The sequence below is a fragment of the Argiope bruennichi genome, chromosome 10, assembly GCF_947563725.1.
Source record: "Argiope bruennichi chromosome 10, qqArgBrue1.1, whole genome shotgun sequence".
In the NCBI taxonomy this organism is placed as follows: domain Eukaryota; kingdom Metazoa; phylum Arthropoda; class Arachnida; order Araneae; family Araneidae; genus Argiope; species Argiope bruennichi.
The window spans coordinates 121,703,780-121,718,400 of NC_079160.1; the positions used below are offsets into that span (position 1 = coordinate 121,703,780).

Sequence of the window (14,621 nt, forward strand, 5' to 3'; positions counted from 1 at the left end):
TCTTTCATAGCCACTAAAAATGTGATGTATTTTAATTTGAAAAACTATATTCCTGGTTATTTCAAGCAACAAATATACCAAACCAATGCAATAAAGCTTTTATTTTGATTACGTGAAACAGTGAATTACAAGTGTTCATATGAAATATAGTTTACTTTTGCTGAGAATGTCAAACTAATTTTTGTAATAGTAAAGTAGTAGCAATGAGAAATGGGGTTTGTTTTTTTCTCCCCCAGCATGAAATATTAATAAAAATGTTAAGTATACAGGAATGAAACATAAAAATATGCTTCGGAAGCAACGTTTAGTCCAGCTGTTGGAACATTACAAAATACACAAGCCAATACAACACACATGAAATGAATGTTAATCTTGAGAACCTTCAGTTGACCTAATATCATCAATTTTGAGAATCATTCTAACCAGTTGTGTTGCTAAACTAATTTGTTGTCTTTTGCTTGTAAGAGTTTCAATAACATGTTGAGCTTTCATATCTGTAAAGAATAAAAATGACTTACAATGATATTTTTGAAATTTTATCTAATGATTAACAATTTGTGAAACTTGTATTCAGTAACAGAAAACAATTTTCTAAAATTACTAATTGGATAGCTCTATTATAATAATAAAAAATAAAAAAAACATTAGCAAGAAAAATGATAGAAATTAATAAAAGCTTATATAATAACACTTTAATTTTATAATATGGAAAAAGACTATATTGGAGCATTTTTATCAATAATTTATACATTCACGTTCCTATTTATTTTAGAGTTATAACTCTTTGTCAGTCTGCTTCAACTACAGGTAGCAAGTAAAAAAAAATTGAAGATATGTCAAATCTTTGCTGACATCTCACTTTTAATACAAAAAGCGAGAGCTATGAAATAGATTAAACATTTTTTTTTTTTTCATGTTCGAGTTAATACCCATTAATTGTACATCATGCATTAACAGAAATACAGATTTTGCACAAACTTCTTAGTGCAAAAAATTTTATTCAAAATAATTTTTAACTACACAGAAAAAAAAATCCAGGCATATGTTCTAAATAAATGAATTCATGTTATCATTGAGAACATTACCAGATGTAAAGAAAAAAAAAAATATGAACACATCAAAGTCAAATTTCTATTTGCAGAATTCAGGCAGCAGACAAAGAAGAAAAACACAAATGAAATTAAATAACACTGAATTTGAAAATTAATTTTATTTCAGTAAATATTTCACTAAAATATATGAATTATTATAAAATACATTAGGGCTATTACAAGATTATACATGTTCAGTAACTTTAACTCTACAGTGAAGGTCACTAGTTTTTGAATATAATATAAAAATTTTATTACTAAGAAAATTATGGTAAATTTACAGTAGAAAATCGGAAGCAAAAATTGATAAGTGACTTTTATAATGGCATTTGTAAATTGCCATCATATATATTTTTTAGCTTTGAATTAACTATGAATAAAATTGACAATTCAAAACAGAAATAAGGAAGGAAGATTCAAAAATAAAATTATTTTTAACTTACCACAGGTACCTTTACCCATGCAATCTATACCTAGCCATGGGTTTTTCTCTTTGATCTGCCTAGCTTTAATAGCTGTTACTTCTTCCATGGGATTGAGACCACTATTTTCAGCCAAGGCTAAGGGTATGCTCTCTAATGCATCAGAAAAGGCACGGAAAGCATACTGCTCCATTGAGGCGATCTAGCAAAGAGGAAAAATGGCAAATATATTTTATGTTTCTACATTTATAAATATATATATGTAACAGTTACTAAAATTTCCCAAGAAAAAAAAAATCTAAATACCATTTATATATAAATCAGATTGTTGATTTTTTAATATGACAAAAATGCAAAGATAAACTTTGAAATTCTTGATAATTTTTTTTTTCAATTAAAAACTCTCCCCAAATTACAACAATGAAACAGAACAATTTAAAAAATAAAAGTATTGAAACATTTATAAAGCATTTTTGGCAAATGTAAAGATTCCACATCAATGTTAGAAATAGTAATAGATTGCCTTGAACTTCATACAGAAAATCAACTACTAACACAATTTTTCTTTATGAAAATCAAAATGGCACTTCAGCAAAATATTCAATATCATACTAAGAAAAATTGCTATTTTTAATTATATTGTGAGATTTTACAATTATTTAGAAATATTCAATAACAGTAATATAAATCTGCAACCTTTCTTTCATCAAAGTCAGTTGCAAAAACAAAACAATGTCATTATCTGATCAGTATAACAAATATTTTTAAAAGGTTAAAATGCTTCATTTTCTTCCATCAAATTAAATGAAACAAAAATATCGTTACGAATACAAAATTTTACATTCAACAAAAAAGACTTACTTTATCAGCCTGTTCACCAACTACAAGAGAACAAGCCATTTCCACAGAGCCACCACCATATACAATTCTATTATCTTTTACTAGATTTCGAACAACACACAAAGCATCATGAAGACTTCTTTTTGCTTCATCTACAACCTGAAATAAACATATCATTAGAAAAGAATAAAATATATCAATTTTTTTTAAAGAAAATTACAAAAATATAAAGTTAAAAATTAAAATGGATGATGCAAGATTTAGTTCAATTGTATAAAGAAATCATTTTTACAAAGATATGGAATAAACAAAATGAATCAACTCGGCACTTAGCATAAGAATTTTTCTAATGCTACCAAACAGTCCTTCAATCTGCATGCAAAACTATAGTTCTTATTAAAAGCTGAATTATCTCTCTATTTTTATTTCTTTTACCTCCTAATTAGATGGTATTCTACTAGTTTTCAAAACCAAAAATGAAAACATAAATCAGGCATAGTATTACACACAGCAACTTGGTGCTTAAGAATGTCTACTGTTTAAATAAGATGTATTTTCAAAACCCACAGTTAAGTTCAATTTCAAAACTATGGAGAAAAATCGAGGAATTAAAAACATTCTGCTATGGTCGCATACAGTCAATATTAAAGTTTAACAGTGTAAATTAACTGACATTAATATCAGCAAATTAATCTCTTCAACTAATTTATTTCCAAAATAATATATCTTTAAAAAATGCATGAACCAAGACTATAAAGTATTTAAAGTATAGTCAACTGAATGCCAAATCTGAAAAAAGTATTCATTCTAAAGCGATTTATAATGCTGATGGTATCATCCTATAATGCAGATTTAACATACTTCCAGTGAGAATCCTGTTGTTGTTTATAATGGCACTTGCCATGGACAAGCTCGCTGACGAAGTCAGTGATTTTAAGCTAAGGGAGCGTCTCTTGTTTTTAGTAGCGCCAAAAGTACGTCTTAGCTACTCACGCAACACATTCGCTTGCACAACCCCTTTTTACAGGGGGGCACATTCACACCTCTCACAGATAGAACAGGAAGAACAACCATGCCCGAACCCAGGACGCCCAGGTCACGGGGAAGACGCGCTACCCCTATGCCAGGACGCCGACAGTGAGAATCCTGAATTAAATCATGAAATTAAGAATTCGGAAAGTTGATCAAATAAATTGAGCCCTAGTCCTTAAATATAGCAAAAAACAAATCACCTTTGTTTCAAAAACTAAAGTTTCAAACTTCCTTAATAAATAAAATTTGGGGGGAAAAAAACCATCTATGAAACCAAAATATACCAATTAAATTGTTAAAAGATTTTTAAAAACTTAAAAAGGGGGAAGGACTAAAAAAAGTAAAAATCTTCTGGTTTAGAGGTTTACTAAATGATTTACTTAAAATTTTACAAATATATTAGCTAGTTAATGAACTAAAGTTATATTTCTATTGATTCTTTAAATATTGGGATTGAAATGATAAAATAACATTAAATTTTCATTTTTCCCCCCACATTGTGAAGCATTAAAATAACGATAGAATATTTCTAAATTAACAGATTACTTACTCTAGTTCAGGAACTGTGGAACATATTATACTAAATTTGAACTAAAAAATATGCATTAGATTTTCATTTATATTGAAAATTATACCAAATTTGAATTTAAAAAAATACGCATTAGATTTTTATTTATTAGGATTTTTGTAAGAAAATTTTACCAAAGATTATAATTTCAGAAATAAGCACATAAAGATGTAAAATAGCATTAAAACATCTGTAAATGCGAATATAAATATCAGTATGATTTCCCCAAAAAATTGGCTAAAAAACAATTTAAATGGTTTATAAAGAAACTTGTTCAAACATTAAAAATATTAAATTAAAAAAAAAATTATAATTTCTTTAAAAAAAAAAATTAACTATTCAACAAAATTACTTAACTTATAAATGTAATTTATCACACATTAATATTTCATATAAATTTTTATTTGCCACTTAAGTCATAAAAACCTTTTTGGATAAAAAAAATAAGTTACAATTTTAAAAAAAAAAAACATGGCATAGGGAATAATTGCAAGATTATACATAGAACAAAATCGCTATCTGTTAGTGTTTGAAAATTTAAAAAATTAACTTTTTTAGAAGGAGGGAGGAAGGGCAGAATTTTCGCCAGTAATTCCAATGTGAACTAAATAACTCACCATCTTATTCCCTCCTCTAATGAAAATTGTCACAGCTCTTGAATTCTGGCATTCTTCAATTACAAGCATTTTATCTTCAGTTGTTCCAAAACTCAATCCCCTCACAATACCAGCTTTTCCAAGCTTTTCTGCAGTCAATTCTTCAAAACGAGGAACTATTCTTCCACCGGTGGCAATTGCTATAAGCTAAAGAAAAGTAACTCGTTAACTATTATAAATGAATTCCAAAACTACTCAACAAAATATTTAATTTCATATTCTGTTATGCTTAGAATATGCATTATATATTTCTGTGACAAAACTGTGAATATAAATAAATATCAGACTTGAATTTCAACAAGAACTTAGAAAAGGTGAAAATAAATTATTTACCTCAATTTCAGGTCCACCAACCCACCGAACTGCCGGCAGTTCATGTTTCAGAAGCAGATGATTAGCTTCATCATCAAAACCCCATTGACAAATAACTAAATTTGCACCTGTGTTCTTGACCTAAAATTGCATTAAATTTTTAACTGAATAAAATATTTTAAAAAATCTAGTAAAATGAGTTAACTGTAAATTGTACAATTAAAGCTATCTGATAAGAAAAAAAAAAAAATTATATACAATGCTAGTAGTAAAATCATGATTAAACAACAAACCTGTTGAACCATCTCAACGAATTTATCTTGCTCATATTTCACAAGCTCCTGATAGCTTTCAATTGATGTGACATCCAGCTTATGCTTGGTCTTGGGCTTTGGTGGTTCAAAGGGGCAAGTTAAGATTGCTACTTTAGCATCTTTAACTTCTTTAGGCATCTGCGGATGACTGAAATATTTATCAATAATGACTCCTTTCACAAGAATAGAATCTTCTAAACGACCCCCTTCTTTTCCTTCAATTTTAATGAGCTCAAAATCAACATCTCTGCGCTCAAAGTCAGCCACAGAAAGGATAGCTTGTACAGCAATTTCTGCAAACTGCCGCTGACATCGGTTAACACTGAAACAAAACCACAGAAAAATCTTAAAAATTAATATAATGATCTATTTCAATGCAAATTATTATTTCAAAACACAAAATGGCCATGCTTCAACTCTCCGAAAGCTCAATTATTTTCATCCAAGATGAGCCTTTGCCAAACATTTTTTAAATAATATTTCATCACATCTCTGAAATCTTCGAAATATTTTATTCTTGGAATTTTAAGAATATGTATGCATAAACATGATTAATCATTTTTAAAATGAATACGGATATTAGAAAAAGTTGAGTATGTTATTCTATATCAAAAGGTGAAAATGAAGCATATTTTATACCCAAGAAATTTGACATAAAAATTTGAAAATCAATAGAAGTATTCAATGTGCAGTTCCAGATATTTCTTTTAAGAAAATCAAATCAAATTTTTTTTCATCACAAATTGTTCTAAAATTAAGACCATTAACAAGAAAATAAAAAATATAGAAAATTGCTACAATTTTTCAAAACAATAATTTATGACTAAATGGCAAATAGTTTTTCTATAAAAAGTACATTTGCAACAGAAACATAGGTTAAAAAACAGTGTGTAGCAGAATTTTTAACATCAGGCAAAAAAAAATACATCTATACTTATAATAAAGCTTGATGTGTGTGTGTGTCTTGGCGCTCTACAGGCCAGACCGTTTGACCTACAGCTACCAAATTAGGTACACGTATACCTTGGAGGTCGGGAATGTGCACCTAGGGCCCTTTCCTTTTGAATTTTTAATTATTAATTAAAAACTAACTTTCCCACCAAAAAAATCTTCATTTCCCCATTGTCAAATGACTAAGGCTTCAGTATTTTTTCACATGCTAATGAGGTTACACTCAACATATTTCGACCGATTATTTCTAACTATTCTGTTTATTTTCTTAATGTTTGATGCATTTAAAATTAAACATTGTTAATTAATCGATCTTTCAGATTCATTCTGAAGTACTTTTGAATTAAAATAAAATAGAATAGAATAAAGGAAATTAAAAATTTCTAATCTACATAGGGTTACCCCAACTGGCGTAGAAAAATTCACGCATTTGCATTACCGTAACTGGCGTTGAAAATTCACATACGCATTGTGTTCTAATTGTTGACAACTATTTTCAACGGATGCGGACTAGATTTAAATTATTTTTAGGTTAGTTGCATACTTTTGTAATTAAATGGTATTTATGTTAGTTATATATTTTTTGTATATGCTTATAGTTTTAAGTACATCGTTTTTTAAGTAGTTTTTTTAAACCTGTTTTCGACCGATTATTTTAAACAATTCATTTTATTTTCTTAGTGTCTGATGCATTTAAAATTAAACCTTGTTAATTAATCGATCTGCTCCTGATGAATCCGAGAAAATTCTGTTGACAAATTCTTGAGATATTACAAAAATTAAGAAAGAATTCTTTAGTGCCCATAAGGTTTAAATGCTCAGTGACTCTGTTTTCAGTAATCATATTATAAAAAAATGCTTTGTTCCAGTAAAAAATATTATATTAATTGCAGATTAATCATTTCCACTTTAATTTAAAGCATAATTTCTACGGGAGCTAACAGAAAATTAGAGGGATACATATTAAGTTATGACTGAAGGCCTTTATAATATTATGAGATAATTATATGACTATCAAAATTTGTAGTTTCAAAATATTTTGATGAAGAAGCTATTAAAGTAGGAATTACATAAAATATTTCATTATTAAAATTTTAACAAGCATTAAGATTGGCGAACTGGCTGGTCACCAAAGGCAGCTAGTTATTAATATAATCTTACACTGATAGTTTCAGCTACACAATAATCAATGATTTACTTGAAAAATAGAGAATGTATATAAAAACACAGCAGAAAAAGTTTTATTATGTAGTTTACATTACTTTTCATAGAGAAAAAGAGAAATCAAAAATTACATTTTTGATCCTAGTGTAGTCATCGCTGTTTGTATAAGTGCCTCTAAATTGTCTTTATCAACAGGAAAACTTTCTGCAATCTTATCCAAATACTCAATCGCACAGCGAGCAGCTAATTCGTAACCATCTGAAATTCTAATAGGATGGATGCCCTTGTCTAACAATTGCTCAGCATGCTCCAGCAAAGCACCTAAAATAAATATATTTTAAAGAAAAATTGATTTTAATACAATATTGGAAACACACTAGAAATTCCATTAAAAAACCAGGTTTATTTTTATTTAAAACAAAAAGTAACAACAACAACAAAAAAAAATAAAAATAGCATACCTGCTAACACAACAACTCCAGTTGTACCATCTCCAATTTCATCATCCTGAGACTGTGAAAGCTCTACAAGAAGTTTAGCTATCTGATGATCAACATCCATCATTTTTAAGATGGTGGCCCCATCATTAGTGACAGTTACTTCACCGTCTGGTGAAACCAGCAACTTATCAAGGCCTGTAAACACATAAAAAAAGGGCCAAATGCAATTTATTAACGAAAATGAATTATTAATTTATATGCAGATATTTATGAGTTACAGAATTTTATAATAATAGCCAAGATCATAAAATTAAGATTATTTCTTTTTCAAGATAATACAGAGATAGTTCAATTTATTTTTAAAATTGGACAATAATTGCAATCCTTTTATGTGCGATACACAGAAAAAAAGTTAATACTATGCCTATCAGCCATACCAACAATTTCAATCTAGTACTTTTTACGTTTATTTGTATCATTAGAAATGGCTTAAGGTTAAAAAAATATTAACTTTTCTATACATTTAAAAGAATAGGTAAACTAAAGAACCAGTCTCCTAGCTTTCACTATTTCACTAATTTTTATGTTACACAAAATTTTGCTAGATGGTTGCCTGCCCATCATCACCTATTTTTACACAGAATCTCAAATATACTACTTCAGTTTATATTCTCTATGGGGATAAGAGTCTTTCAAGTCTCAAATTCTGCATCAATTTCACAACACATTTATTTCATAAGAAACAAGGGTGACAAATCAAAAATCTTGAAAACTAATTGAAATAAAACTAACATAATAGAGTAGTTCAGAATGTTAATATGTTACATACACATATAGAACACATTATAGAACAATTTCATTAGTAGGACAAACAGAACAAATTTGAAGGGGGGGGGGAGAATAAGAATAGCTAATGAATATTTCACTATTTTTAATAATTTTATGACACTCATATATTTAAAGTGCCAGTTAAAGTATCAAATGAAACCAGAGAGAAATGTTCATGAGAAATAAAGAATTTTAATAAGATGCCATAAATGAAAGATATCATAAATTTTCCATATAATTTTGATTAATGAAGTTTTATACAAATTTCTGACTCCAAAACATATATTTTTGTTTAAAAGAAATTATATTTTATGGTCTTCACAGCATAGAGGTCATCCATTTTAAAAGGTGTTCTCTTTTATCACAGATTCGCCCAAATAATTAAATGCACTTTCAAAATGAAAAAAACAAATTCAGCTAGTTAAGTCAAGACAGTATTTCATTTTCACACCTTCTTTTAGCTTGAATGTTGCATCATAAAGTAAATAGCATTAGTAATTCCAGTTCTTATTTAAGACAACTAAAAATCTATTTGATAGATTGATTTCTTTTTCAAACAACTTTTTATCTATTAAAATTATAATGTGCAAATTATCGACATTGACAAAGGAACAAAAATTATTGTTTCACAATGTAGAGCCGAATTAAACATGAAACTGGTTCATTTAATAGGAATGCAATTTGAAATTCTCTTTGGGAATATATTTAATTTAATTTTCTAATAAACTGATCTCACTAAGATTTCAAATAAATTAATATAATCATAACTACACAAATCTAAATAAATTCAATACAGATTAAATTATCAGGAGAGGTTCTTTAAATTCTGAACATTAATTTTTAAAATTAAGTAAAATGTTAAAATGATATATTTGTTCTAGATAAATTGTATAATGCCTTGTCGCCAAGCTGGCAAAACATTTGTCATACCATTGCCAATTATCACTAATGATTTTTTTTTTAATTTCTCCAAAAATATTCAATTTTTGTTTTTTAGGAATACAATTAAATATGTCTGAATTATCATAGCGACTATAGGCTAGGCTAGACTAGGCAATCTCCGAACTAGACTTCGGCTAGAGTTAAGACCCTATAAAATCTTAAGTCAAATCAGAAAAATTTAAGAAAATTAGCAAGTGTCAATAAAAATAATAACCCAAAAATTTTAAGTAGAAAATCTAAAACATAACCACTTTTATAAGAAAGTTCACGATTCCTATTATTTGTGCATTTTCTGGAGGCGGTTCAAGGTCACATTTTCTACCAGTACCAGTAAAGCGATAGAGAATGTGACCTTGAACCCGCCTACAGAAAATACTGACTACAGTTTCATTATTAATTATCACTTGTTCCCACTGCCCACCATTTTCAAGAGATATAGCAAAATCTTGCAACACAAACTTCAATTTCTTAATTTTCATGCAATCCTGGGCTGAATTAACCTTTTGACCACAGCTGAAAGTCGAGGAATTTTATAAAGCATTTTCTTTTAACAAAATCTGTAAACTAATTCTTCAGGTTAATATGAATACTATGTTTCAGCAAGCACATAGACCATGGTCACTAATCTTTAATTCTTTATATAAGCTTCTTTTGGCCAGTTCTAATCCAATATAATGCTGTTTTACTACAGCAATTTTAGGTTAAATTAAATGTATATTTTGCATGAAGATTAGAAACATAAAATTAATGCAAATAGACTAACCAGATTAAGGGTTACTTTTAAAAAAAGTTAAATGTATATTACAATTTGAAGCTTATAATTACTTATTTAAGAAAACCACAAATATTAAACTATCCATAAAAGATTCAACAGAAATTAACTGCAGTCAGTATTCCTCGCAAATACGTTGGTCATGGGGTGGGGGGCTGTTAATATTATTTTATAAGGTTTATAAGGGAATGCACAACGTAACTCTTTACACGTAAACGTAATTGTTTTTAAAAAATAGTTGTTTCCACTTTATAACTGAATAAAATTATATATGAAACTGAATTTATACATTGAAAATGGAAATAAAATTTTACTAATTAACTCGAGCTTAAAGAAATGATTTAACACAATCATATTACAAAATATAACAAAAAAAAAAATAAGACATAAAAAATCAATAAAATCTTTAAATGCATATAGATAATTCTTTAGTCATAAAATTAATCATTTTATACAAGAACACAGATTTTAGCATAGCACAATTCAATACAAAACTTACAGGCAGAAATAAAAAGTGGGAAAAATAAGAAGCACAAGTTGAAAATATTTTTAATCAATAAAAATTAATATATATATATATATATATATTTGGAAGTCGAAATTACATCATTTAGTAAGAAATAAAACTATTTTAATTAATTTTAAATATCATACCAAATTTTTAGCTATATCAATTACATAGTAAAAATTATCATTATCAGCTGAAAATAAGGCACTAATTTTTGACAAACATACCCAATAGAAATCTAAAGACAAAACAGAGACACAAAAGTTACCTTTTGGACCCAGAGATGTTCGTAAGGCATTAGCAACGCTTTTACCAGCATAAATATGAGTCTGAAAAATAAATTATTAACATAAAAAAATATTTTCATTAAAATCATAATAAAATAAAATAAGTATAAATAAAGTTTCCATAACCTACAATAAAAAACATTACTATAAAATATACAGATATGATTATCACTAAAAATTAATTTAATTGTGCTTTAAATGCAACTTTCAGAAATCCATGTTTAGATTTTTTAAAGGCATCCGTTGAAATTCACTTCTACAGAATGCAAGGTACACTGTGAAATCAAACTCAAATGTGCAAATTTGGTCAGATGTATACATATCTATTAATGGTACAAAATATCCAATTACTTATCTGGCTTAATGTCTCTTTAAATGCCAAATTACTTAAAATGACTTAAAACAAAAGTTTACAATTTTTTCTTATATACAATTTTTTTTTTTTTTTAATTTCTCTTTCTTATAACATTACTAGTTTTCTTATTTATCCACACTTGAAGTACGCAAGTAGAAGTACCTTTGGATCCTCATATGCAATGTTAAAACAAATTGCAATACATGCTGTATGACGATACAATTATAAACTTTTGTCAATAAGCTTTATAATAAATGAATACTGTTTCCAGATCCATGATTCTAACTAAACACCATTTATAGAGAGAGTATATGATAAACACTTCTCAGATGGTAGTTATTTTGTTACCTAAACTCTGCTTTAGGAAAATCGTTAATAAAAAGAAATTTTATCTAAAAGAACGATTTAAAAAATTTCCAAACATAAAAGGTATTTGCATCTTATAATTTTGATTATTTTTTTATCAAGTTAAATGCAACTACTAATTCAAATTAGCTTGTAATAAAGTTTAATAAGTTGGATAATGCTTAGTAATGTTTTCAAACAATTTTTAAACTGATCTAATCACATATACAACTGGTAGAGCAAGGATTTACATCCTAAGTACTTTTTATTATGAATATTGATTATAGGGAGAAATAAAAGAAAAAGTTGTTAAAAGTATACTATATACTTATACAAATCAAAGGTTTGCAAACTCTTATTTTTCTTTCTTTTCTATGGGTTATAATTTCCAAAAATGGCACTTTTTTTCGTCATCATTTTAAGGAAGACAGAAAGGAGGGACTATGAGAGCATATTTGGTTCTTGCAATATTTCAAGAAATATTAATTCAGCATTTTAACCCCATGCAAAAATTGACACATTCACAGACAGTTTTGAAATGTCAGTAGAACTGGCTATGTCAAATTTTAATGTTCTTCTGGATTAGTGATTTTTTTTTTCTTTTCGAATTTAGTAATCTCTTATCTATGGGTATAACTGTCATTTGTAATTATAATGTAATGTAATTATAATTACAAATGACAATGACTTGTATGCAAATAAGTTATGGTCATACTATCTGTGAATGTGTTAATAACTCAACACAATTAAAATAACAATGAAGCTGGACTTCAAATTTGTAGAAATTCAAACTGAGCAGATTAATTATAGATATTGTCATAATTTCACCCATTCACAAGTCTCATATGGCATCTTAAGGGCTCTTTCACCTTAAAATTCTGCGAAGATGGAACTGCTTAGTAAATATATTTCAGCATTTAAAATCTTAAATGTTATAGCAATTTAACTATGCATATAAGATTTATCTAATATTAGAAGTTACAAATGAAGAACTGAATATTTCAAAAAGACTAATGGGTGTGGTCAGTAATTGGAATTGACATTTCAACAGTTTTTTCAGGACACAAATGATAATCCAAGCGGCTTTTTGCAAAACATAATTTGAAGAAGTAGTTCTCCAGTTCTTTAATGCTTCTTATTCTTCATTATTTTAAAGAAAGTCAAATTATATATATTAAGAAACTTTTTTTTTTTTGGTCTAACCCATAATAAGAGCATAACATTGCATACCAAATAGAAAGGCAGAAAGGAAAAAAGAGCGACTGTCAGAACATAACTAAATCTTGCAAAATTTGTTTAGTTAATAGTTTGAACAACTTAAAAAGTAAAGTTACACTGAAACCCGAGTTTCATTTATTAAAAAATTTTAAAGTGCAGCTTCATTAGAAATTATTACATAAACATATCTGTGTGCAACAATTCAGTAGAACAATTAATAGGCTATTGACAAAATAGCTGGTTGATCAGCTTAACTATCTATTTTACACAAAAGGGTATTTTCAATTCAAAAATCACTGATAGTTCCAGTTTCAGCCATAGATATATAAAAAGGAGCACATACTGAAAGTAGTATTTTCTCGCCATGTTTGTACCATGACAGTCATAATTAAATTACCACTGGAGCAATTTTCTTGATTATAAAGGCAAATATTTTGTACAATTTTTTTAATTTGGATTGTAATTTCAAAGAATATTAAAAACATTTACATCACAACCAACATTTATCTTACACTGCCATTCTACAATACATGCAGAATAGGGAAAAGAAATTTGTTTTCAAAAAAAGAGCTTAAAAGATTTAAGATGAGGGGAGAACAAGAATTTGGTTCACATACAGTGAAATCGGAATTAAATACCACACATTGAAAGTTTTATAAATCATTTCGACTATGAAATATTTGCAGATGGTATAACCACATGGAGATGAACAAAGAAACTACATAGATTTTCTTCCCAACTTTCAAGTTTAAATGAAAAAGTCATGAACAAAATTACAGAATATATTTTATAAGATAATACAACTCTCATATTTCTACTTTATTATTTATTTAATTGCATGTTATTCATATGGAGAGGAAGGGAGGGGGCATTAGATTGGCAAACGCCATATTTGGTCACTTTTCTTTCTAATATAATCGAGTTGATATAAAACAATCTTTATAAATAGAAGATACCCACACAAGATTTTAAAGAAGCTATTCTTAATTTAAAATATTAAATAAGTAGCCCATTTAATGCAACAAAAGTAAAAGAAAAGAAATAGATTGTCAAATGCATCTGTGATTTAGAGTAGCTTTAATAGTTAACAAAACATTTTATTACTTTAATAATTAGCAGAAATAGACTTTTTATAAACAGAAAGTTATTTTTACCTTGACAGCTTCAATTCCTGTCAACCTAGTTTGTTTGTCTTGGTCTTTTAAAATTAAGAATGGTCTTCCGTATTCATCAAAATTTATACTACAAACAGCAGCCGTCATTTTTCTAATTTTTCACTGCAAAATTTTAACTAAAATATTTAAAATTTACTTGTGAATCACCGCGTTCACAATTACAAAATAATATATTGACAATCTTTTGATGCAAATGGATTGCTTCAAATCACCATCATTTGCTAAAGCAAACCGGCATTTTTTGTGTTTTTTTTTTCGGATTCTGGTGCTTTCTTCAAAAACAAAGATTAGAATTGGAAAAATAGACACTACACAAATTCTACTTTCTTAATAACCATACGTGTCTGTTATCACCACCAGGCAGAAATAATTAATTTGCAAATAAAAATTCTAATTTTTTT

General features: G+C 27.6%; 1 protein-coding gene across 1 annotated transcript; it reads right to left on the reverse strand.

Moving 5' to 3' along the window:
- Nucleotides 1–75: 75 nt before the first annotated feature.
- LOC129988839 (T-complex protein 1 subunit epsilon-like) lies at nucleotides 76–14,495 on the reverse strand. Its single transcript, XM_056097115.1, has 10 exons — nucleotides 14,200–14,495; nucleotides 11,109–11,169; nucleotides 7,812–7,985; nucleotides 7,482–7,671; nucleotides 5,215–5,557; nucleotides 4,943–5,062; nucleotides 4,571–4,756; nucleotides 2,375–2,512; nucleotides 1,535–1,715; nucleotides 76–494 (listed from the first exon to the last, which is right to left on the reverse strand). The coding sequence occupies exons 1-10, from the start codon at nucleotides 14,305–14,307 to the stop codon at nucleotides 367–369; spliced, it is 1,629 nt and encodes a 542-aa protein (XP_055953090.1). The 5' UTR covers nucleotides 14,308–14,495; the 3' UTR covers nucleotides 76–366.
- Nucleotides 14,496–14,621: the final 126 nt, after the last annotated feature.

Bases quoted from the DNA above. Each gene is read 5' to 3' on its own strand.
- LOC129988839 (XM_056097115.1), bottom strand. From the start codon at position 14,307: ATGACGGCTGCTGTTTGTAGTATAAATTTTGATGAATACGGAAGACCA. The intron at 5,558-7,481 runs GTAATTTTTGAT...GTTTTGTTTCAG, and splicing joins ACTACACTAGGATCAAAAAT to TGTTAACCGATGTCAGCGGC. The intron at 5,063-5,214 runs GTTTGTTGTTTA...ATGCAATTTTAG, and splicing joins TCGTTGAGATGGTTCAACAG to GTCAAGAACACAGGTGCAAA.